The following is a 22,170-nucleotide window of genomic DNA, read 5'->3' on the forward strand; positions in this document are numbered from 1 at the left end:
ACACAGCACAGCACAGAACAGCCCGGGAAGAGAATCTCAAAGAGTCTGCTAGATCAGACGTGTCAGTGGGCATGTCTTGGGCGGGGGGGGGGGGGCGGGGGGGGGCAGGGGGGGGCACTGTCTTGATTATGCTAATCAGTATGGAAAGTTCCAGCCCAAATGTAGGCGGGACCATTCCCTGGCTTTGGGTCCTGAATTGTGCAGAAGGCTGAGGTTGAAGAACATGACTGCTTGCATTAATTCCTCCTTGTTTTCCGGCGTGACTGTGGTTTGGCTAGCTGCCTCAAGTCTCTGCTGCTTAGACTTCACTTCAGTGATGGAGTGAACCTGGGATTGTGACCTAGAAGAAGTCCTTTCTCTCTGAGTTGGTTTTTGTCAGGATGTTTTATCCAGCCCCAGAAATAAAACCTGGGTAATACTACATTCATGAAAATATCTCCCAATGACTTAAATTTGATTTGAACCAATTTGCCCTTTTGTCTTGTGAGCTTGGTGTTTCCTGGCTGTTTACCCATAGCTGTGAGGAGTGGAAGGATGTATTGTTTAGCACAGCTTCATGATCTGTACTCCAACTGTATACAGTCTTTTTCTAGTTTGTTTTTGACCTGATGGTAGTTCACCAAGTTTTAACAATCTGCATATTTTAAGATGTCTGTGTTTCATTGTTTATTTTTGAAAATCTGAGGTTCCTTAAATCTTGTTTTTATTTTGTCTTTGTTATCTCTGTAGCTCCTCTTATTTACCAACTGTGCTTGGTTTTGTACTTTTATGATTTTGGTGTACGGCTTCCATAGCACAGGTGGGACCATGCTCTTTGTCTCTCGAGGCTTGTCATTTGAAGTTCTAAATGTTGTCTCACCTGCCCTTTAATACTTAACTTACTTTTATGTTTGCAACAACATTCCCAGCACAGCTCTTTTTTGGGGGAAGGGGACCTAAAAAAAAGAAATCACATTCTTTCTTTCATTCTTTCATTCATTCATTCATTCACTTTCTGTATGTTTGTGGGTGCAGGCATTCCCTGGTGTATGTGTGGAACTCAGAGGCAACTTGCTGAGTCAGTTGTCTCCTTCCACCACCAGGGTCCTGGGGATAGAACTCTGCTCTTTACACTTACTCCCTGACCCACCTTGCTGGCCCTGTTTTTTGACTTTAAACTAACATACCTTTTTTTGTGTGTGTTCTCCTCTGTTAGTACCCAAATTATAATCTCCTTTATATCTTTTCCATAAATTCTCAGCTGATCAAATTTTTGCATATTCTAACATCTCTGCAAAAAGGGCTTAGACGTTTAAAAATTAATGTAGGGCCTGGAGAGATGGCACTAGCTGCTCTTCCAGAGGACCCAGATTTGATTCCAGCACGCACATAACAGTTCACAATTATTTGTAACTCAAGTTCCAGTGATCTGACACCCTCTTTGGCCTTCCTGAGTGTCAGGCTCATAAGTGGTTCACAAGCAAAACAGTCATTCACATAAAATAAAATAAAAATTAGGAGTTAGTTGAGAAAACAATTTAAAACAAAAGCAAGGAATCTTATAATTTTGTTGCTTATTATTTTTATTATCTTAAAATTTTAATAAATTAATTAAATTTTGTTTTATGAGAGGGTCTCTCTATGTAGCCCTGGCTGTCCTGAAACTCACTATGTAGACCAGGTGGGCCTGGGACTCACAGAGAGCTGCCTGCCTCTGCCTCCCAGGTGCTGGGATTCAAGATGTAGGTTATGACATCCTGGTTGTATCTTTTGTTATGAATTAAAGTAGATTCTTGGGACTGGAGAGATGAGTCGATAGTTAAGAGCATTTATTTTTTGCAGAAGACCCAAGTTTAATTCCCAGGACCCCACATGGTGGGTCACAGCTGTTGTCTATGCCTGGAGGTGGTAGCCAGGGTTCCGTGTCCATCAGGCTGGTCTATCAGGCCGGTCCAGCTGCTGTTTGCTTTCGAATGGTAACAGAGGGACCTCAAGATCAAAGGTGTTGTTGCTCTCAGGAGCATCTTAAAGCACGCAGGGCAGCTTAGACACTTATGGAGGCTTAGAACACTCAGGGTGAGGCTTGTGTTCTAGGCCAGGTTCCGCTCTCACAGGGGTCGGGTGGGGTGGGTGGTGGAAATGAGTTTTCCACTGGGTGTTACAGTTAGCTCTTTTAAAATGAGATTGCTGGGATCAGATGGCAGTGGAAACTTGGGAGTTCCAAAAGCCGGCAATGAAACAAGTGTTATAGACCTTTGTTAAGCTGTCATGCTAAGCATGGTGGAAGAAGTGGGCCTGAAGGTAGGTCAGGTGAGACATAGGCCCAGCAGGTGCTTCTCCAGTGGTCAGCACCGAGCTTGTTGCCATGGAGTGGGCTTCAGCAGCTGCCAAGGCAGTTCCTTCATTGCTGCCTGACTGGGTGTCCAGCTGCGATTCTTCCCAGAATAAATGGTGAGGCTCAGACTTGTGGAGTGAGAGAGCAAGCCTTTATTTTCATGTTTCAGGGACATTGTAAACCTTGGGCAGTGGGAGGGGTTTTAAGGGTTAATGTGTTTGATTCGCTAGGGTTAGAGGTGCCAGGGATACTTAATCTACATGTAAGAAAACAGCCCTGTCATAAGAGGGAAAAGCAGTACTTAATTATCCTGTGGGTGGGGGAAATCTCCAGGACAGTTAAAGATCATTGGCTGAAAGCCAAGACACCAAGACATCTTATTAGCATAGGGTGGGATCTCCAGGAATTCCCCAGGTGCTTATCAGGAAAGGGCCTATGATCTTCCCTGAGGGCTATATAATGCTCTTTAGGAGTTCTAGGGTTCCTCAGGTCAGATGAAGAGGGAACCCCCGCTGAGAAGGGGATTCCGTTGGTAAATATCAAGCTCGGAGGCTCTCCGGAAATGCCAGGCTCCGACCTTCCAGCAGGGTCCCACACACCGCAGTTCATGACTCTACTTCCCAGATACACACGACACATAGACTACATACGAGCAAAGCATCCATACACATAAAGTAAATAACTCTTAAAAATAGATTCCTAAATGTAGTCATACTTATATTTGTTATGCTTGTGAAAAATAAGGCATTTTTAGTATTTTGTTTCTTCTACATCTGGAATCTAAGAGGAAGTTTTGATTAGATGTTTCTTTTGTTGAGAACCAAAAGTAAATTCTTAAGTGCAGTCATGCTTGTTCTTTTTAATTTTTATTGGTTGACTTGTTTATTTTTTTAAAGCAGAGTCTCATGTAGCTGAAGTTGGCCCTGAACTCCTGATCCTCCTGCTTGCACCTGCCAAGTGCTAGAGTTACAGGCCAGCAACACTGAGTCCTGCCGTCATCTTTATTTTTGGCCTGTTTGCACAAAGGAGTCTGGGATCTTGTCCCAGCTCCCAGGACAGTTGTATTTACCTTCTTAAATCTTCAGACTGATGCTTTAGGATATTGTGTTCCGAACTATAGGGCTTTGTTGTGTGTATAGGTAATATGGTATGTGTATATATATATTTTTTTTTTCAGGTGTTTGCACAGTATCTGCTTTACTCCCTTGAGACAGGGTCTCTCGCTGAACCTGGAGTATCAACAAGGGTAGACAGGGGCATCAGACCCTATGCTCAGGAACTGGAATGAGCTACCTGTGGGTGCTAGAAACTGAGCCTTGGTCCTCCGGAAGAGCAACGAGTGCTTCTAACTGTCAAGCCATCTCTCCAGTCCCCTTTGTGCGTTCATGCTGACTTTAAGCTCTAAACCATGATTTTTTTTCTCAGTGGGTATGTTTAAAAACCATTTAACACAGCTGGAGAGATGGCTCAGAGGTTAAGAGCACTGTCCGTGCTTCCAGAGGTCCTGAGTTCAATTCCCAGCAACCACATGGGAATTGCCATCTATAGCCATCTATAATGAGATCTGGTGCCCTTTTCTCGTGTGCGGGCTCACATGCAGGTAGAACACTGTATACATAATAAATAAATAAATAAATAAATCTTAAAAAAAAAAAAAAAGGAGTGCTGCTTGTTCCTCCAGAGGTCCTGAGTTCAATTCTCAGCAACCACATGGTGGTTCACAACCATCTATGATATGATCTGATGCCCTCTTCTGGCCTGCAGCTACACATGTAGACAGAACACTGTGTACACAATAAATAAATAAATCTTTAAAAAAAAAATCTAACAAAGCTGGGTACAGTAGTGCCCCACCTGTAATCCCAGCACTTGGTAAGGCAGAGGCAGGTGGATCTTTGAGTTCAAGGCCAGCCTGGTCTACAAAGTGAGCCCAGGACAGCCAAGGCTACACAGAGAAAAACTGTCTCAAAACAACAACAAAAACCATTTAACAACCATTAATATTATGCCGTCCCTAGTTCTGTCATTCTGTATCTTTCCAGTAAAATTGTGGCCTTTGTTCTTTGATCACTTGTTCTTTTCCATTCTTCTGTTAATCCAACACTCTACATTGAGCCTTTGTATATATTTGTACTGCTTGGTAAATACTTGATAATTGAAGCCTAGAAATTTGAGGTTTTGGGACATAGAGATAAACCTACAATTCTGAAAGGGTTAAAGAAATGAAACTTGCTTAGCGGCTGATTCTCTGAAGGAGCAGTGATATTATTTGGGCTAGCTCACTCCTGTAGTCACAACATTGGGAGGCTAAGGTGGAGGGATGGCTGTGAATTTGAGGCCAGCTTGGGCTCAAATAATGAGATCCTGCCTCAAAACACACACACCAAAGGACCAAACAGTTCTTTGTAGGACCTGACTTCCTTATGTTTAATACTGAGTATCTAAGCTAGGGTGGAAAATAAATAGGATATAAGTTATTAGAGAAATGTTGCAAGAATGCTTCATTTGGCATCTTCGTTTACAATGATTTCTTCTTTCATAGTTGATGGAGAGCCTTGTGATCTGGCTTTGAATATAACCTGGTTTCTGAAAAGTGCTGATTGCTACAATGAAATCTACAACTTTAAGGTAACAAATATGGAATTACAGACTTTTCCTGGGACTTTAGGTTATCTGGTCCCAGCCTCTTAACTTTACAGAAGAAAGAGTAGCGTTCGGTTACGGCGCATCAGAGCTGATACCATATCCCAAATGGCCCAGTTTGCATGTGTCAGCAGTTCTCAGGCTTTGGGTTTCAGAATTCATATACTTAAAAAAATTGTAGCCTCAGCTTGGGCAGGGTGGCACATGCCTGCAATCCCAGTACTCAGGGAGGCTAAGGCAGACGGATCTCTGTGAGTTCGAGGCTAGCCTGGACTATAAAGTGAGTCCAGGACAGCCAGGGATATACAGAGAAACCCCGTCTTCAAAAGCCAGTAATAGGTGCGTGATGGTGGCTCATGCCTTTAATCCCAGCACTAGGGAGGCAGAGGTAGGTGGATCTCCGAGTTCGAGGCCAGCCTGGTCTACAGAGTGATTGGTTCCAGGACAGCCAAAGCTATACACAGAGAAACCCTGTCTCTAAAAACTAAGAAGAAGAAAAAAAAGAAAAACACCACCATTACCGCCCCCCCAAAAAGAAACAGCCCCCAAAAACTTGGCCTCACAAGCCCTCTTAAAATTTTTTTTTAACAAATTGTGTTTATTGTGGTGCGTGTACACATGTAAGCCATGGCATGGTGTGAATGTCAGAAGACACGGGATATGTACACACGTAAGCCATGGCATGGTATGAATGTCAGAAGACACGTGAGAGTCAATTCTCCACAAGGCTTTTGTTTGTGTGATTTTCTCTTTTAGAAATTAAAACAAGGGCTGAAGAGATAGCTCAATGTTTAAGAGCACTGGCTGCTCTTCCAGAGGATCTGAGTTCAGTTCCCAGGCCCCACATGGCAGCTCACAACTTTCTATAACTTCAGTTCCAGGGGATCCGACTCCCTCTCTTGGTCTCCACAGGCTCCACAGACATATATTTGGTTCACACACATACATGCAGCAAAAACACCCATACACATAAAATAATAAAATAATTTTTAAAAAGAAAATTTTAAAAATTGAAATATTTATTATTTTAAAGTAGCAACAATAAGCTCATTACATGTTCATGTAAGATTTTTAATGAATATAAATTTTAAAAAATGGGTGAGCCAAGGATGGTGGAGTATGTCTATACTCCCAGCACTTGAGAGTTAGAGACGTAGGAGGGTCAGGAATTCAGAGCTAGCCTTGGCTATATAGTGTAAGATCTTGTCTCAAAGGGGGGAAAAATGACAGAAAAGTAGCATTGTTTTGAGGTCTTGTTAGATGTCTGATTAAAATCTGGCATGAGAGAAGATGCTGGGCTTCTGTGCTTTGTTCTTTATTCAGTCCTGTGATAAATTGCTAAGGCTGAACTATATGTTGAAAAAAGTCTGACTTTATAAAGATACGTGGTAGAAAAGTGAATGATATTTTAATGACCTTTTCATGTAATTGGAATATCCTTTGCTTTTATACCACAACTTACTGTGTGGAGTTTTGTAAAGGTTAATTTTGAATGCAGGAGCTGAAATCATATTGATGAACTTTTTACATTTTATAATATAAAATTCCCTGGTGTATTGTACTTTTAAAGATTTTATGTATTTTTATTTTATGTGTATTTATTTTATCTTCTGTATCCCTGTACCACGTATGCAGTGCTCTTGAAGGCCAGAAGAGAGTTGGAGTGTCAGATTCTCTGGAAGTGGAGTTACAGATAGCTGTGACCTTGCATGTGGGTGTTGGGAATTGAACCTGGGTCCCCCAGAAGAGCAACCAGTGCTCTTAACTTCTGAGCTGTGCCTGATTCTGTGCAGTGCTGGGAATATTAACCAAGGCTTCATCCATGCTAGGCAAACACTGCCAACTAAGCTACATCCCCAGGTTCTGTGTTGAACTTTTACAGGAGTATCTGACAGTGTTGGTGATTGCTTTTTGCTTTAGATCATTATTAGATAATGTTGGGGTGAAGCTCATGTTAAGAGCATGGATCGCTCGGCACCCAATTGCACAACTTAAAACTGCCTGTAACTCCAGCTCCAGGGGGCCTAAAACCCCTAGCTTCCATGGGCACTCCCTGCTCTACATGGGGTTTCAATGGTGTGTGTGTACACACATACATATATAACACACATATATGTTAGGAATAATATCATAGGAAGGAATGAAAGTACTAAGTATGTAGAGAAATGATATCTCTAGAATTTGATTTAAAATGTTGACTCTTTTGGTCACAAATTGAATTGATGCTAGAAAGTTTTTACATTTGAAACTAAGTGTAATATGGCCAGGGATTTAGGTCCTGTCTTCATAGGCCATACAAATAATTACTTTGGCTTGCTGCAGGATGAAGGTGTGGAGGCGGGACTGGAGAGATGGCTTAGCAGTTACTATGCACTGCTCTCACAGAGGAGCTGATGAGTTGAGTTTCCAGCACCCACCCAGCTCCTAGCCAAGCTGCCTGTGACTCCTCAAGGCTTCTCAGGGCATCATGTGTATATAATCACACAGACACACACAGACACAACACACACACACACAAAATTGTTTTTAAGTATGGAGATGATAGTTACAGATACGATATATTGGCAATAACAGTTTTACATCCTAATCAGGGCATCATGTGTATATAATCACACAGACACACACAGACACAACACACACACACACAAAATTGTTTTTAAGTATGGAGATGATAGTTACAGATACGATATATTGGCAATAACAGTTTTACATCCTAAGTTTATGAGCATAAATGATGTTTTTGTATATTTTGTTAATTTGGTCAAGTTCCCTAAACATATTTCCATTTGATAAAAACTCTTTTTTTTTTTTGATAAAAACTCTTTGTATCTGAAAATTTACTAGTCTTCCCAAAATTGTTAGAGATTTACCTTTATTTTTAATGAGCCAAAGATTATAATCCTGTAGTTATTTTAAAGATTTATTATTTAAAAATTTACTTAATTTATTTATTCTTTTAGGGTGTGTGTGTGTGTGTGTGTGTGTGTACACCTGTATACCTGCACATTTCCAAGTGCATATGTGTACGCCAGAAGACAGTCTCGTGTTGTTCAGATGCCCTTCACCTTGTGTTTTCAGGATAAGGTCTCTCATTGCCTAGACCTCATAAAGCAGGCTAGGCTGGCTGGTCAGCCAGTGAGCCCCAGAGCCCGCCTGACTCCACCTGTCACACACTGGGATTGCAAGGACTCCCCGATGCCTAGCTTCAAGTGTTTATACTTTCATGACAAGCACCTTAGCAACTGAGCAATGTCCCCAGGCTTTTTCTGTTGGTTTTTAAAATGGCAAAGTTGTATTTGTGCTACAATTGACTCTTTGTTGTCCTAAAATTGCCTGATTTACAACAGATGAGCTAATAAAACTTTGTATCTTCTGTTTTTCTAGGCAGATGAAGTAGAGACATATTTGGAAAGTCTCAAGGAAAAAAAAGGCTTATCTGGGAGATACCAAACATCATCTAAATTATTTCAGAACTGTAGTGAACTCTATAAAGCACAGGTAAACTCTGACAGGGGGTGAGAGGAAAGAGAAGAGGTGAATGAAAAAAGTAATGTCTGAATTTCTCCTGTGTCTGTTGTTTGTATGCTAGTTCTTTCTTCTAGAAGAGCTCTTCATACTACTAAGGAGAGCTGCACTTTGCTTCAGTGTTATCAGCAGATCTTGTAGATCTGTTGTCTTTTTGTTTTGTTTTGTTTTGTTTTGTTTTGTTTTTGAGACAGGGTTTCTCTGTGTAGCCTTGGCTGTCTTGGACTCACTTTGTAGACCAGGCTGATCTGTCGTCTTAACTACTTCTGAATGTTGGGTTGGGTGGCTTTTAGTTGAGTTCATTCATGGTGTATGGCTGTCACCACTGTCTGTTCCAGACTCATCATACTAAGCTGGACTCTACCCATTCCACAGTCCGTCATCCCCTCTGCATCTTGCTCTCTACTCTTCTACTTTTTGTCCCTATGAATCTGACAGTTCTGGATACTTCATAGAGGCATTTGATGTTGTTCTTTTGGGTATGGACTCTGCTTTATCGGATCATCTGTGTTGCAGCATGTACCCAAATTTGATCCCCTTTTAGGAATAAACTGTATTATATGTATATAACACATTTTATTTATCTATTCATTTGTTGATGGCCATTTAACAAAGCAATTTAAAAATTCTCATATTTAGTTGATTATGTCTTCAGATAATAAGCAGTTTTACATTTTATTATTATACATCTGAAACCAAAGGGCATTGATACTTCAGGGTTGAATTTCATACCTTGTTTGTGTAAAGAAGAGAGTGAATAGTATATGTATATATACACACAGATATACATCTGAATATTATATGTGAATATACATTTATTAATGCTTACATAAACATACAATTATATAAATGCTATTTTTATTTGAAATTCTATTTTTTTCAAAGTTTGTGAAGAGAGAGAGAGAGTGTGCGTGTGTGTGTGTGTGTGTATGTGTGTGTAAGCCTCTGATGTGTATGTTGGTGTGCTTGTCCATGCATGTGCAACTAAAGGCCAGAGGTTGACATCAGGCTGTCTTCCTCATTTACTTCTCTACCTTAATTCATTTTTATTTTACAGTATTTTTTTGAGACAGTATTGCCTATGGCACCTAGCACTTGCTGTTTTGGGTAGGTGGGGTAACAAGTGAACTCCCTAGGATGGGATCTGTTTGTCTCTGCTTCCCTCATGCTGCAGTTACATACGTACACCACTGTGATTTGCTTTGTATGTGTCCAGGCCCCTGAACTGGGTTCCCTCATGCCTGGGCTTCCAGCATTTTTCTTACTGAGCCATCTCCGAAGCGTGAAATTGAATTTTTGTATTTTAGAAATAGGAGCTAACACCAGTTTTTGGATGGAAAATTTTTAGAATGTAGAAAAGTTTTAGAGATACTGAAAAGAGCTACTTTGCCTTTGTTGCATTTGCTTAGGTACTTAGCAAAATACTGTAAAGTACCATACAGTTCACGGAAGGGAAGGCTTTTATTCAGTCACTAGAAGTAATGGTTGAAGATTATAAATTAATAATTGGTAAATGAATGAAGTAATTGATAATTAATTTTGTTATAGCTTAGACTATGAAATAGGTAGGAAAAGTTTAAAATGGTTTAAATTGAAGGCAAACAAAAGAAACTGTGTCAGTGAGTAATTTGTTATCTTTTGTTAGTTCTTTAAATTGATTCCTTCAGTTGGAAGGGTTGGTTGGGTTTGACTAGAGAAAGCTGCTTGCTGCATCCTCCTGCTCTCGGGTCTGCTGTAGTCTCTCTGGAGTCATGGGATATACTTCTGTTAGTAAGGGTTCCTTCCTATCTTCCAGTCTAATGGAAGCATGGAATTGTACAATCCAATTACTGAGGAAGGAAAACACCTCAGCTACTAATGACTCTAAGCCTCGTTTTGTTGATTTGAACGAGGAGGGCTCTGCTGACCCCCTCCACCTGGCACATGCGTCTTTTGTCTAGGCTTTGACACTCGCAGTTGCCCTTGTCTTAGAAAGACTTAGGGGCTGTTGCGGTCATGTTATGCTCAGCGGGTTTTCTCTACTTGTTTGTAATTAATTGGATATAGTTCTGTCTGCTGATGCTCTTGTTTTTTATTGTGATGGTGCATGTTTTGTTTTAACCGTTTCTATGTATTTTGAGCTACATCCTTGATATTTATACATTTTTCATTTAATTTTTTTTTTATAGAGCTTTTCTGGGGAGCTTATGCATCGACTTCCTCTTTTAGGAGAAAAACAGGAGGTAATTGTTTTTCCTTACACATTTCTGAGAGCAATGTAAAAACTGTGAATTCGTTTTAATTTTCTTTTTTCTCTTAATGTTAAAGGCGAAGGAGAATGGAACGAATCTCACCTACACTGGAGACAGGATTGTAAGTTTGTGGGCACTTGAGGCTTTAGCATGTGTGTTGGACGATTGAGTAGGGTTTTTTTGGTGTTGTAACATTTAAGAAGGAAATCAAGGCTAGAAACTGCACCCTGTAATGGTGGTAATGGCGCTGTCTACATGATACCATGAGTGGTGTTTATTTTCTTCTGTCTATTTTCTAGATTCTTTTAAACAATGAAGCATGTATAACCTTGGGTCTCTTTGGTTCCCAGCAATATCAGCTGGCTTACAACCACCTGTAACTCTAGCCCTCGACACCCCTGTCTGGCCTCCACAGGTACTCACACACACCTGGCAGATGTTTACATAGACACATAAGCATACAATTCCTTTAAGAGAGAAATATATCACTAGTTCTTCAAAAATATTTCCAGCTTAAAATATAGAGAAAATATATAGTTAACTGTTTTGGGTCATGTTTTCCACAAAGCTATTAAAGTTTTAAGTTTTTATTTAGTTTTTGGGTTTGCTTTACTTCATGAAATGACTGACTATATAGCCCAAGGCAAGCCTCCGAAGTGTCGGGATTACAGGCCTGGGCCACATTCCTGACTTGTGTTTCTAGTTTTGTAACAATTCTGTTAAAACACACTACTTACCACACATTCATCCTTTTAAAGCATATAACTTGGTGGGCTTTAGTGTATTCATAAGTCACACAAGCACTAGCTGCTTTGGAATTCTTAGCTCTGAAACTTTGTACCCACTGTCAGTCCACCCTGTTCCATTCCCCCACACGCTCTGTCCTCAGTCACTTTTCATTTCTCTGGAGGCATTTTATATGATGGAATCATATACATGACTTTGTGTGGCATCTTTCCCAGCATTCTGCCTTCTCAGTGCTCTCCTGGGCCTGTGCAGAGCGCTGCACGTGTGTGTTGATGAGGCCTTCTCAGCGCTCTCCTGGGCCTGTGCAGAGCGCTACACGTGTGCGTGGCTGGCTAGATAGCTGGGGTCAGCTTAGAGTTGAGAGTCCACACAGACTCCCTGGGCTACATTTTTTTCTTTTAACATTTTGTTCAGCTTCTTGATGAGTGCAGCTTCTGACCTCACAGCAGGCACTGTGGTTGTTAACAGTTGCTATTGAATGATTTGGACAAAGGTCATAACACTCAGCGATTCTGAGTCAGGTCAGAGAGAACCCCTTAGAACAGAGGATCTTAGCAGCTTGCCTGTCGGCTCAAGTGAATGCTTTTTTTTTTTAGGGCCTCAAAGCCTGTTTTGCCCTTTCTTACGGCTGCCTTATAGTTGATTATAACTTGAAAAAAATGAATAGTGCAGGTCATGCTGACACACATACCTTTAGTCTCAGCATTCACAGGCAGGTGGATCTCTGAGTTTAGGCCAGCCTGGTTTACACAGTGTTCACTGTTTGTGTTATGTATCCTGTTGTTTGACAAATGTACAATGACATTTCCACCATGATGCTGGTATAGAGGGTAGCGTCAGGGCTCTCACAGGCCTCTGTGTCCTGCCGCTCACCTCTCCATCCTTCCTAATTCCTGACACTCGCCCATCTTTTTACTGTTTGTCTAGTTCTACATGTTCCCATGCATCACTTGATTACAGTCAAAGCACTGTATAGTGTTTTCACATTGTCCTCCTCCTAATATGCCGTTGACGTTCCTTTGTATTTCTGGTGGTTAGATAGCTCATTTCTCTTTAGAGCTGAGTAATATTTCACTGTCTGGTTATATCACTATTTGGATTCTATTCACCTATTGAAGGACACTTTGATTGCTTTTAAGTTTTAGCTATAAACATTTGTGTGAGGTTTTTGTGTGGATATAGGCGTTCAGTTCATTTGTGAATGCAGAGGAGCATAATAGGTGATTATATGGTAACGGCATGGTTAGTTTTGTAATAATTCTCACAGTTTACTACTTCATTGAAAATAGCATTCCATTAGTTTAGAGACGGAGTTACCTGGATACTGTATCTTTCTCAGAGCATCTGTGTTTAGGTTACCACATGCAGCTTTCATGCTCTGTTAGCTGAGGGAGGTATATACATGTCATGGTGCACAGTGAAGGTCAGAGGGCAACTTTGTGGAGTTTGGTCTCTCTTTCCATCTTTATATGGGTTCTGGGAATCAAAAGTAGGTCACCAGGCTTCTACAGCAAGCGTCTTAACTGGTTGAGCCATCTCTGAGAAAGAAGCTGCTACATTGCATTAGTAGAACGCTATGGTATTTTAAATCACTCATCACCCCTTGCTTCCCAGATCAGGCAGGATAATGGCAGCTACATGGTAGCTCACAACCATCTGTAATAGAATCTGAGAAGCTTTTGCGTGTGCCAGGACAGGACGTATGCTTGAAGAAACTAACTAGTGACACACCAGCTGGCCTTCTGACTATACACACAGAGTGAGGCTTGCCTCAGTTTGCAAGAATAAGACTGGACCTTTTCTTTATCTTTTTAGCTCCTCATGTTTTAGGAAATCTTGTTAAAATAGTAGTCAGCCACTCAGCTACAAGAACACAGACTTGGCTGGGGCTTAGCTCAGTGGTAGAATGCTTGCCTGGCGTGCATGAGGTCCTAGATTCAGCCTACAGAACTGAAAACAATGAAAGGAAGGAAGGAGTCAGGCAAGCAAATAAACAAACACAGATGCTGGTAGCCATACAGATCAAAGTATACAGAATTTACAAAAATAGCTTAGAAAAGCCACAAAACAAAACAACTTCAGAACTCCTCTCTGACCCCCACCGTGCATGCCACTGCTGCCCAAGGCCCATTACTAGTGAGGGGGCAGGATCTTCTTTCATCCAGAATGTTCTACTTCAATAAACAGCTATGAGCTATGCAAAGAAAGAAAGTGGCAAATATAAATGGAATTTCTAAAAAGCCTTTGAAGACATTGCACACACATTAGATGTAAGAAAGACATTGAATAAACTTTTAAAAATGTGCTCAAAAGAATGAACGGAAAATATGGATAAAGTGCCAAGGGAAACCAGGAAGAAACAGGTAAAAGTTATAAAAAGGAGTAAGTAGAAGTCGCAAAATTGAGATGCATATAGTGACTTAAGCCTGTAAGTGCTGTTAGCCAGGCTGAAACAGGAGGGTTCCAGTAAGTTTGAGACCAGCCTGGGATACATGGTGGCACCTTGTCACAAAACAATAACAAAATTGGAAACCATGAAGCTGAAAAGAGCATTAACTAAATTGAAAAACTGTAAATTAGGAGCTGTCACCATTTGAGCAGATAGAAGAATGCATCCAAAGATGCGTCAGTTGAAGTTACCTGTTCAGAGGACTAGAGAGAAAGGAATGAAAGCAAGTGAGCTAAGCCTTGGAGGCCTGTGCGTCTAACACGTGGACCCTGTGCATATAATGGAAGTCTGAGGAGAAAAGAGGTGTCAGAGAATAATCAAGAGCCAGAAGCTTTCCAAATCTAAGGAAATCATGAACTACTAGGATCGGAGTGCTCACAAGTTTCAGACTCCAAGTAGAAATGAACAAGCAAGGCTTTTTCCCCTAAGTTATAGTGTTATTCATTCACAAAAGAGTGCCTACTATGTGCCACAACAGAAATACTTTGAAAACCGAGAGTCCAGTCAGATGTTAAAGGACAAACACTGTTTACTTCATCTGTTGATATGAAGTGTCCACCATAGACAAATCTCTGGAAGCAGGAAGTAGGTTAGTTGTTTCATGAGTTGGGAGGAGAGATGGAGTGCCATTGCCTAATGAGCAGGCCTGCTGCTGGGAGCTGAGCAACAATGTGCAGCCAAGCATGGGCTGTTTGTCCAGTCCCAGCTACTTAGAAGCCTGAAGTAGCAGAATTACTTAAGCACAGGGTTTAAAGGTCAGCCTAAGAGACCCTGTCCCAAGAAAAGCTTTGGTGTCATATCTCACTGAATTATGTTACTCTCAGTAACACTGTTAAAATTATGACATATGTGAAATTTACCTCAATTAAATAAAATCAAACACTACCAACTGCTTATCTGATAGGTTTGTTAAGACTAAACATGTAACAAATATTACATGCTTAACAGAGTGTCTGGTGCTTAAATGCTGCTTTTTCAAGCTTAAAATATCTAGATCTGAGAGCTAAGGGTTATACACTTGTCAAATCGTAGACTGTGAACATTAATAGGTGTATTTTGAAATTTATAAGAGTTTTAAGATGTAAGAAATTAATAGCAGGGTGGTTTATTACACTAACTGGTTAATGACTAAGTTCAGGAGAGGTTCAGTAATAGTGATTAATAGGATGTAAGATGCCAGTGACTTTGAAGTCATACATTTCCCAGCATCCTCCTTGAAGAGAGAGATCAAAGTATGGGTTCAGCATGCCGTGGAGTTGTTACTGAGATAACTAGTGCATGATGTTGAAGGATGTATGTGCTTGCTTGGACTTGCAGTTTGTGTCATGGAGTCTGTTGCATTCTGTGTTTCTTCTTGGGTTGCAGGAAATTTTGATTATTAGAGAAAGCCTGTTATTCTACAGGAGTAAAGTGTATAAAGGTGTAAAATCTGCTGGGTGTCATAGTTCAGTAATGCTTACCTAGTGCTCTTTGGGCAAAACTTTCTCCTTTTAAGACCACAAGTAACCAGTCTGAGTAGTGGTGCCTCCTTTCACAGATGGAGACCAATGACTTCCCTCCATGGTGAGCACCAGTGCTTACTTAACAACCCAGGGTCTCCTAATGTGGTTGGTGGAAATTAAAACCAGTCGGCTGCAGGGGTCTCAGCAATGCTGAGTCTGAGACATGTTTATTGCAAGCAATCAGACTTTTTATGCTCTTATTAGAAACAACATAATAGTGGTTGCCAGTAAGAACACAATTGTAGTTGCCAGGATACAGTGACATTTGCAAGTTAGACGGGGTACACAGGATTAATGTCTAACTTCACTGACTCCTAGGGAATGCAGAGATACACACGTGGTTTGAATGCTTCACTGCTCGAGAGAGTGCTTCGGTTTCTCACGAAATGAAAGGCACACGGTGCCCAGGAGCCTGGGACTCTAACTTGAAAAACCTGTGATGCCTACCTCTGAAGGCTGTCAGACCAGGCCAACTCCACAATTCCCCACATTCACACATCTCCTTTATCTTTACATTTTAATCCTCTTTGTAAGGACTTCTGAGTGAGGAAATCAAGGGTCACTGTCCCTTAGAGTCAAGGGATATTAACTTCCCCGCCTTTAAAGTGGCAAAAATCACTGCCTCCCCACACACCTAGAGCAGGTTACGGTGAGAGCTTTCATTTAAATGTGAGACCATGTCAGCGTAGACTCTGGTAGTTTGGGGGAGAGAGAGAGAGAAGAGGGGGGGGAGGGAGAGGGATTACACTCACATTTTTTTTTCTATATTGACATCAAGAATGTTTTTATGTGATGTATTCTTTACTTTAAATTAATTTTATGATAGATATATAAAATACAATTATCCTAGCATGAGTTAGATTAGCTCATGTGATTTTTAGTTGCAGTATTTCTTTTAAAAAATAAATATGTTAAACTTAGACCTTCATATGACATGAATGCAAGGGACTGTATTTCATCAGTTCATAATTCTGCCTGTTTTGCCATGCGTCGTATAAGCTTGTCTTGCTTGTGACGACCATGTCTGTAACTGAAAGCTGAAATACTCTGCCACCTTTCTGGAATATACTCTGCAGCGGTGTTTTTATGCTGTATTATTAACTTATGCTCTGAATTCTTGAGACTTAAAGTTTTGATGCCCCCTTTTCTCCCTAGGCAATGCATGAACCATTGCAGACTTGGCAAGATGCACCATACATTTTTATCGTGCATGTTGGCATTTCGTCCTCAAAGGAATCACCAAAAGAAAATGCACTGAGTAATCTTTTTACCAGTAAGTTCAACTCATATCTTTAAAAAATATGTTATTTTTTATTTGTTTCATGCATGATCAGTATGAAATGGGAAAAGTAGAAATATTTTTGTACATGTTAAAGCTTGGAAATTTCAAATTAATGATCATTGATAATTTTTTAACATTGAGATTTTCTTTTTCTTAAAGATTTATTTGATTAGGCAGGAGTGGTGACACACACCTGTAATCCCAGCACTTGGGGAGGCAGAGGCAGGCAGATCACTGTGAGTTCAAGGCAGCCTGATGTCCTAAGTAAGTCCAGGACAGCCAGGGCTACGCAGAGAAATCCTGTCTCAAAAGAAAAAAGAAAAAGAAAAAGATTTATTTGACTTTTAAAAATTATGTGTTTGTGTGCAATTTCATTCTTGTGAGTTCAGGTTCCTATACTGGAGTTATAGGTTGTTGTAGCCTCTCAACATGGGTGCTAGGAGCTGAACTCAGGAGTTTGTGTTCTCATCTACTGAGAGCTGTCAGTTCCTCGAGAATTTTATTTTATTTTTCCTGTACCTACAGAATTTTACAGTAACTGTTTGTAGTTTCTCTGTGGTTTCATTTTTGGTTTCAATTTGTACTGTGAGCTGGGCATGGTTGTGCACTCCTATAATCTTAGCACTTGGTAGGCAGAGGCAGGTGGATCTTTGTGAGTTCGACGACAGCCTGGTCTAGAAAGCAAGTCCAGAAAAACCAAGGATACACAGAGAAACCCTGTCTTGAAGAACAAAACAAAACAAATTGTACTGTGTAGTTTCCTTCCCTAGCCTTGCTTTCTCAGTAGAGAGTGGAGTAGATGCAACGATGGCAGCCATCCTTGTCTTTGCTCTGAATTTCTTGGCAGAATTGGTACATTGCACCATTAAATATAATGTTTACTATAGATTCCCCCCCAAAATTCTTATTTGGATAAGAATGCCTTTGTTTCCAAACTTATCATTTTCTTTTTAATACTAAGAAAGAAGGCTTAGTCTAAATCAGTGACTTAATTGTATATAGATTAAAATTGTCATGTAGACCAAGCATGGTGACATTCACCTGTATAACCTAGCACTCTGGAGCCTGAGGCAGGAGGATTATCAGTTTAAGTCTCAAATAGGGATATAGCATGTCCTGGGACAGCTCAGGACAAATATGAGACCCTGACTCAAAAAAGATCACCTAAGCTTTTTCATTCCTATGATGGTACGAAGTATTGTATTAACTGGTTTCTAGTTTGAGACCGTTCTTTTATTTTTGCTTGGTCTTAACACACACACACACACACACACACACACACACACACACACACACACACACACAGAGTACATTTATATACATTGTTGGATTCATTTTGTTTATTGTCTCTATTCAAGATTAGTTTTCCTATAATTTTCTTTTCTCATACTATCATTCACTGATTTGGCATGCAAATTATGATAACCTCATTATTAAATTGGAGAATGTCCCTATTTTTTATTGTGTGAAACAGTTTTTAATGAGTAGTTTTTCTGAGTGGCTTTTCTGAGAGCTTCCCTATCTACTGTTGCAGTCTGATACTTTGGCTACCAGCCTGTGTAGGTTTTATCTAATAGTACAAAATATTTTATTGTAGTTCTTCTCTTCCTCTCCCATCAGAGCTGTGCATGTGTTTTGAGAACATGTTGATTGCTTTGAAGATTTCAAATTTATTGACAAGGTTTTTTTCATCATATTTCTTTACAAGTATCTATGTCTGTTTCTTTTTACAATCCCCCCGCCTCTGCCTTTCAAGACAGGGTTTCTCTATGTAGCCTAGGCTGTCCTGGACTTGATTTGTAGACCAGGCTGGCCTCGAACTCATAGAGATCCATCTGCCTCTGCCTCCCTAGTGCTTTTTACAATCTTTAATATTGCTAGGTGTGGTGGGTACACATAACCCCAGCAATCAAGAGGATCAAGGGGCTCAAGGCCATGCTTGGCTACATAGTGAGTTTGAGGCCAGCTTGAGGTCTAGAAGACCCTGTTACCAAACCCCAGAAACAGTGGGTTGGAGAGATGTCTCAGTCAAGCATGAGGGACTGAGTTTGGATTCCTAGCTCCCAACGGGAAAGTTGGGCACAGCACCCAGGGCCCCGTAATCCCAGCACAGTGGGGCAGAGATGCTTGGATCCTTGGAGTGTGCTGGCCAGCCAGTGTAGCTACTGAGTGCCAGGTTCAGTGAGGGATTCTGTCCCCAAAATAAGATGGGAAGCCTGGCGTCAGCCTCTGTCCTCCACACGTGTGCATGCTTGTACACAACATGTACACACATATATCACATATACACAAACCTAGAATTAGCTAAATAATAAAGTTTTTAATACTGCTTTTGACTTCTTTAGCTTGTTAAATCTACATAGAATTTTGTTTTGCTTTTATCCCAGTGGACTGGCTTTTGTTAATTATCCCAACCATTTTAATGTATTTCACTGACCTTTCTTTGTTTTTTTCTTTTGTTTGTTTGGGTTTTATTTTTTTTGAGACAGGGTTTCATTGTGTAGTCCTGGAACTTGCTTTGTAGACCAGGTTGGCCCCGAACTAATGTACATCCATCTGCCTCTGCCTTATGAGTGTTGGAGTTAAAGGGTTGGGCCTCCGTGCCTGGCTCATTGATCTTTCTTATTTGATTTGCTTTAAAAATTTTGTGATCCTTGAGTTGAGACCTTAATTCCCAATTCAGAAATGGGTTTTACTTTGCCCTGTGGTGATATGGGGGTATAGCCGATTATGCTAGGCAGACCTTGGCATAACTTCTAGACCTTGGAATGTGTGTTTCTCTAGGGCAGTGGTTCTCAACCTTCCTAAAATGCTGCGACCCTTTAATACAGTTCCTCATGTTGTGGTGACCCCAACCATAAAACTATTTGTTGCTACTTTATAACTGTAAGTTTGCTATTATTATGATATGCAGAATGTCTGATATTAGATCCCTGTGGAAGCCATTTGAACCCAAAAGGGATCGTGACAGGTTGAGAACTGCTGCTCTAGGTTTATACCTTTCTTTTGTTTTTTCCACACAGGGTTTTTCTGTGTAGCCTTGGCTGTCCTGGACTTACTTTGTAGACCAGGCTGGCGTCGAAACTCACAGAGATCCGCCTGCCTCTGCCTCCCGAGTGCTAGGATTACAGGTATGTGCCACCAGCCCAGTTTAGGCTGATACCTTTCTAACAGGTATCAAACAGGCAAAAGAGAGCAGTTGCTGGTATTTATTTTCAATCAGCTCAGAGAAGGAGAGAGGCCCTGCTTCACCCACTTCATGCATCAAACCTGACTCTGCCACCATTCACCATGATTGGCTCAAAACAGTTAATCTTATAATCAGCAGAGTTGCTTCAATGAGGCAGATTTCTCTGACTCATCTTGTAGATAACATTTTTTGTTTGTTTGTTTGTTTTTGGTTTTGTTCTTTTTTTGTTCCTTAAACGCTATTTATTTAGTCAGTTCTGGTTTATAAATGGTGCCATGCTTTGATCTGAACCTGTGTGGGTTCTTCTTGGTTTTGCTTGTTTTGGTTTTCATTTTTAAAATTTTATTTAATATTATGTTATTTACATAGATGTGAGAGTGTCAGATTCCCTGGAACTGGAGTCACAGACAGTTGTGAGCTGCCATGTAGGTGCTGGGAATTGAGCCTGGCTCCTCTTGGAGGAACAGCCAGTAATCTTAACCACTGAGACATATCTCCAGCCCCTTGGCTTTCATTTTTGAGTGAGAATTTCACTTACATAATTAGGAATTGTTTTTACATCTTATTTCACCAGGAAGGGTATATTACTTTATAGATCATTACAAATTTCAAGATTTTTGAAAATTCTCATTTTGAAAGTGACATTCATCTTACAAGGTCATAAAAATGAGTCAAAAAATTACTAGGGAGTGGTAAGGATGAACAGAAGACAAGACTACTAGGATCCATTATGAGAAGTAGTATACCAAGAGATTTCGGAATTTGAAGGAGGTAGAGCAGCTTTAGGTAGGTGCTCAGGGATGGCTTTAGAAAGAAATGTCATCGGTCTCATCTTTAAAGAACGTGAATATGGGACTGAGGAGTCAGTCTATGACATGCTTGTAGAATGTTTACAAGGAGGACCTGAGTTCTCTTTCCAGAACTTACAGGGGAAAAGCAAAAAAGCTAGGTGTGGTAGTGTGCCCTTGTGATCACAGCACTGGGTAGGCAGAGTCCCCTGGGCCTACTGGCCAGCCAGCCTAGTCTGCTGTACACACACACACACACACACACACACACACACACACACACACACTGCATTCACACACAGGGTATGGATTTGGACGACTTTCCCACCTAAAACTTGGCATAGTGGTACATGCCTTTCATCTCAGTGCTCTGGAAGCAGAGGCAGGCTCAGTCCAGCCTGATCTACATAACGAGTTCCAGGAGAGCCAAAGCTACATAGTGAGATCCTGTCTTGAGAAAAACAAAACAAAAGACTGGAACGTGGATGAACCATGAGCCTAGTTCCTGGTTTCATAGTTACTATATCTAATGCATTATTTACCATGATTGAAGTGCTTAAAGGTAAGTGAGTGATGAAACTTTTACCAAGCTCATAAAATAGACACTAATCAAGGTTTTTGTTTAATTACTAAATCTATCAAATTAATTGAGGCCTGTGTTTTGCCAGTGACTGTTGAAGTAAAGGGTCCCTATGAATACCTCACTCTTGAAGATTACCCACTGATGATCGTAAGTCAGCATGTGTTTTTAACCTTGGCGTTAAATTAATTTAGCAGGAAATTGTCTGTTTTATAGCAGTATATCATTAAAGGATTATTCCTATGCTATTTAGAAGATGCTACTTGATATTTTGGTGTTAACTTTTTAAATTAAGAGTTTCCTGTTCTGCATTATGGATGTGAGTGTTTTGACTGTTCGATTGTTTGTCTACCACCTGAGAACCTAGTGCCTGCAGAGATTAGGTGAAGGCATTGGGTCCCCCTAGAACTGTAGTCAAGGGTGGTTGTGAGCCTCCGTGTGCATGCTGGGAGCTGAATTGAGGCCCTCTGCAAGAGCAGTAAGTGCTTCTTCCTGATAAGCCACCTCCCCAGCCCTTAACTTCTTACTAGACACTGACCTTGAGAGGGTTAGTGTAGCCCCGTGGGCCCCATTTATCTGTGAGATAAAAGGTTAGTGACTGTTGTGGACTGGAGAGACACGCCGTGGCCACCTCACGGCTCACATCTGGGTGCTAGGGCAGGGCACTCGATGCTCTATGGAGCACTGTGGCCACTCCCAGTGACTAAAGCATGAATCTTCTTCACTGTGTGAGTGTGCAACCTGCATAAGCTGGCTGAGGACACTTGGTCCGTTGCAGAGTTCTTCCTGTCCCCTTTAATAGTTTTCCTTTTCAGTTGTGTCTCAGTGTCTCATGATTCTGTGTCCTAGCTTGTCAGGCCTATTTTTTTCTTACTGTTATCTTCATTTTATCGAGATTGTGAGCTAAAAAGGCCCAGCT

At 40.8% G+C, this 22,170-nt stretch overlaps 1 protein-coding gene across 2 annotated transcripts in view; it reads left to right on the forward strand.

Moving 5' to 3' along the window:
* TMEM87A (transmembrane protein 87A) overlaps positions 1-22,170 on the forward strand; it is a 46,655-nt gene that overhangs the window by 3,106 nt on the left and 21,379 nt on the right. For both annotated transcript variants that reach the window (XM_084776360.1, XM_084776361.1), the window contains exons 3-8: positions 4,857-4,942; positions 8,342-8,455; positions 10,651-10,704; positions 10,790-10,834; positions 16,567-16,684; positions 21,340-21,401. In XM_084776360.1, coding sequence (XP_084632486.1) covers positions 4,857-4,942; positions 8,342-8,455; positions 10,651-10,704; positions 10,790-10,834; positions 16,567-16,684; positions 21,340-21,401 — 479 coding nt within the window. The remainder of the gene's footprint in view (positions 1-4,856; positions 4,943-8,341; positions 8,456-10,650; positions 10,705-10,789; positions 10,835-16,566; positions 16,685-21,339; positions 21,402-22,170) is intronic.

This window comes from Acomys minous, assembly GCF_964271855.1.
Source record: "Acomys minous genome assembly, chromosome: 3".
Taxonomy (NCBI): Eukaryota; Metazoa; Chordata; class Mammalia; order Rodentia; family Muridae; genus Acomys; species Acomys minous.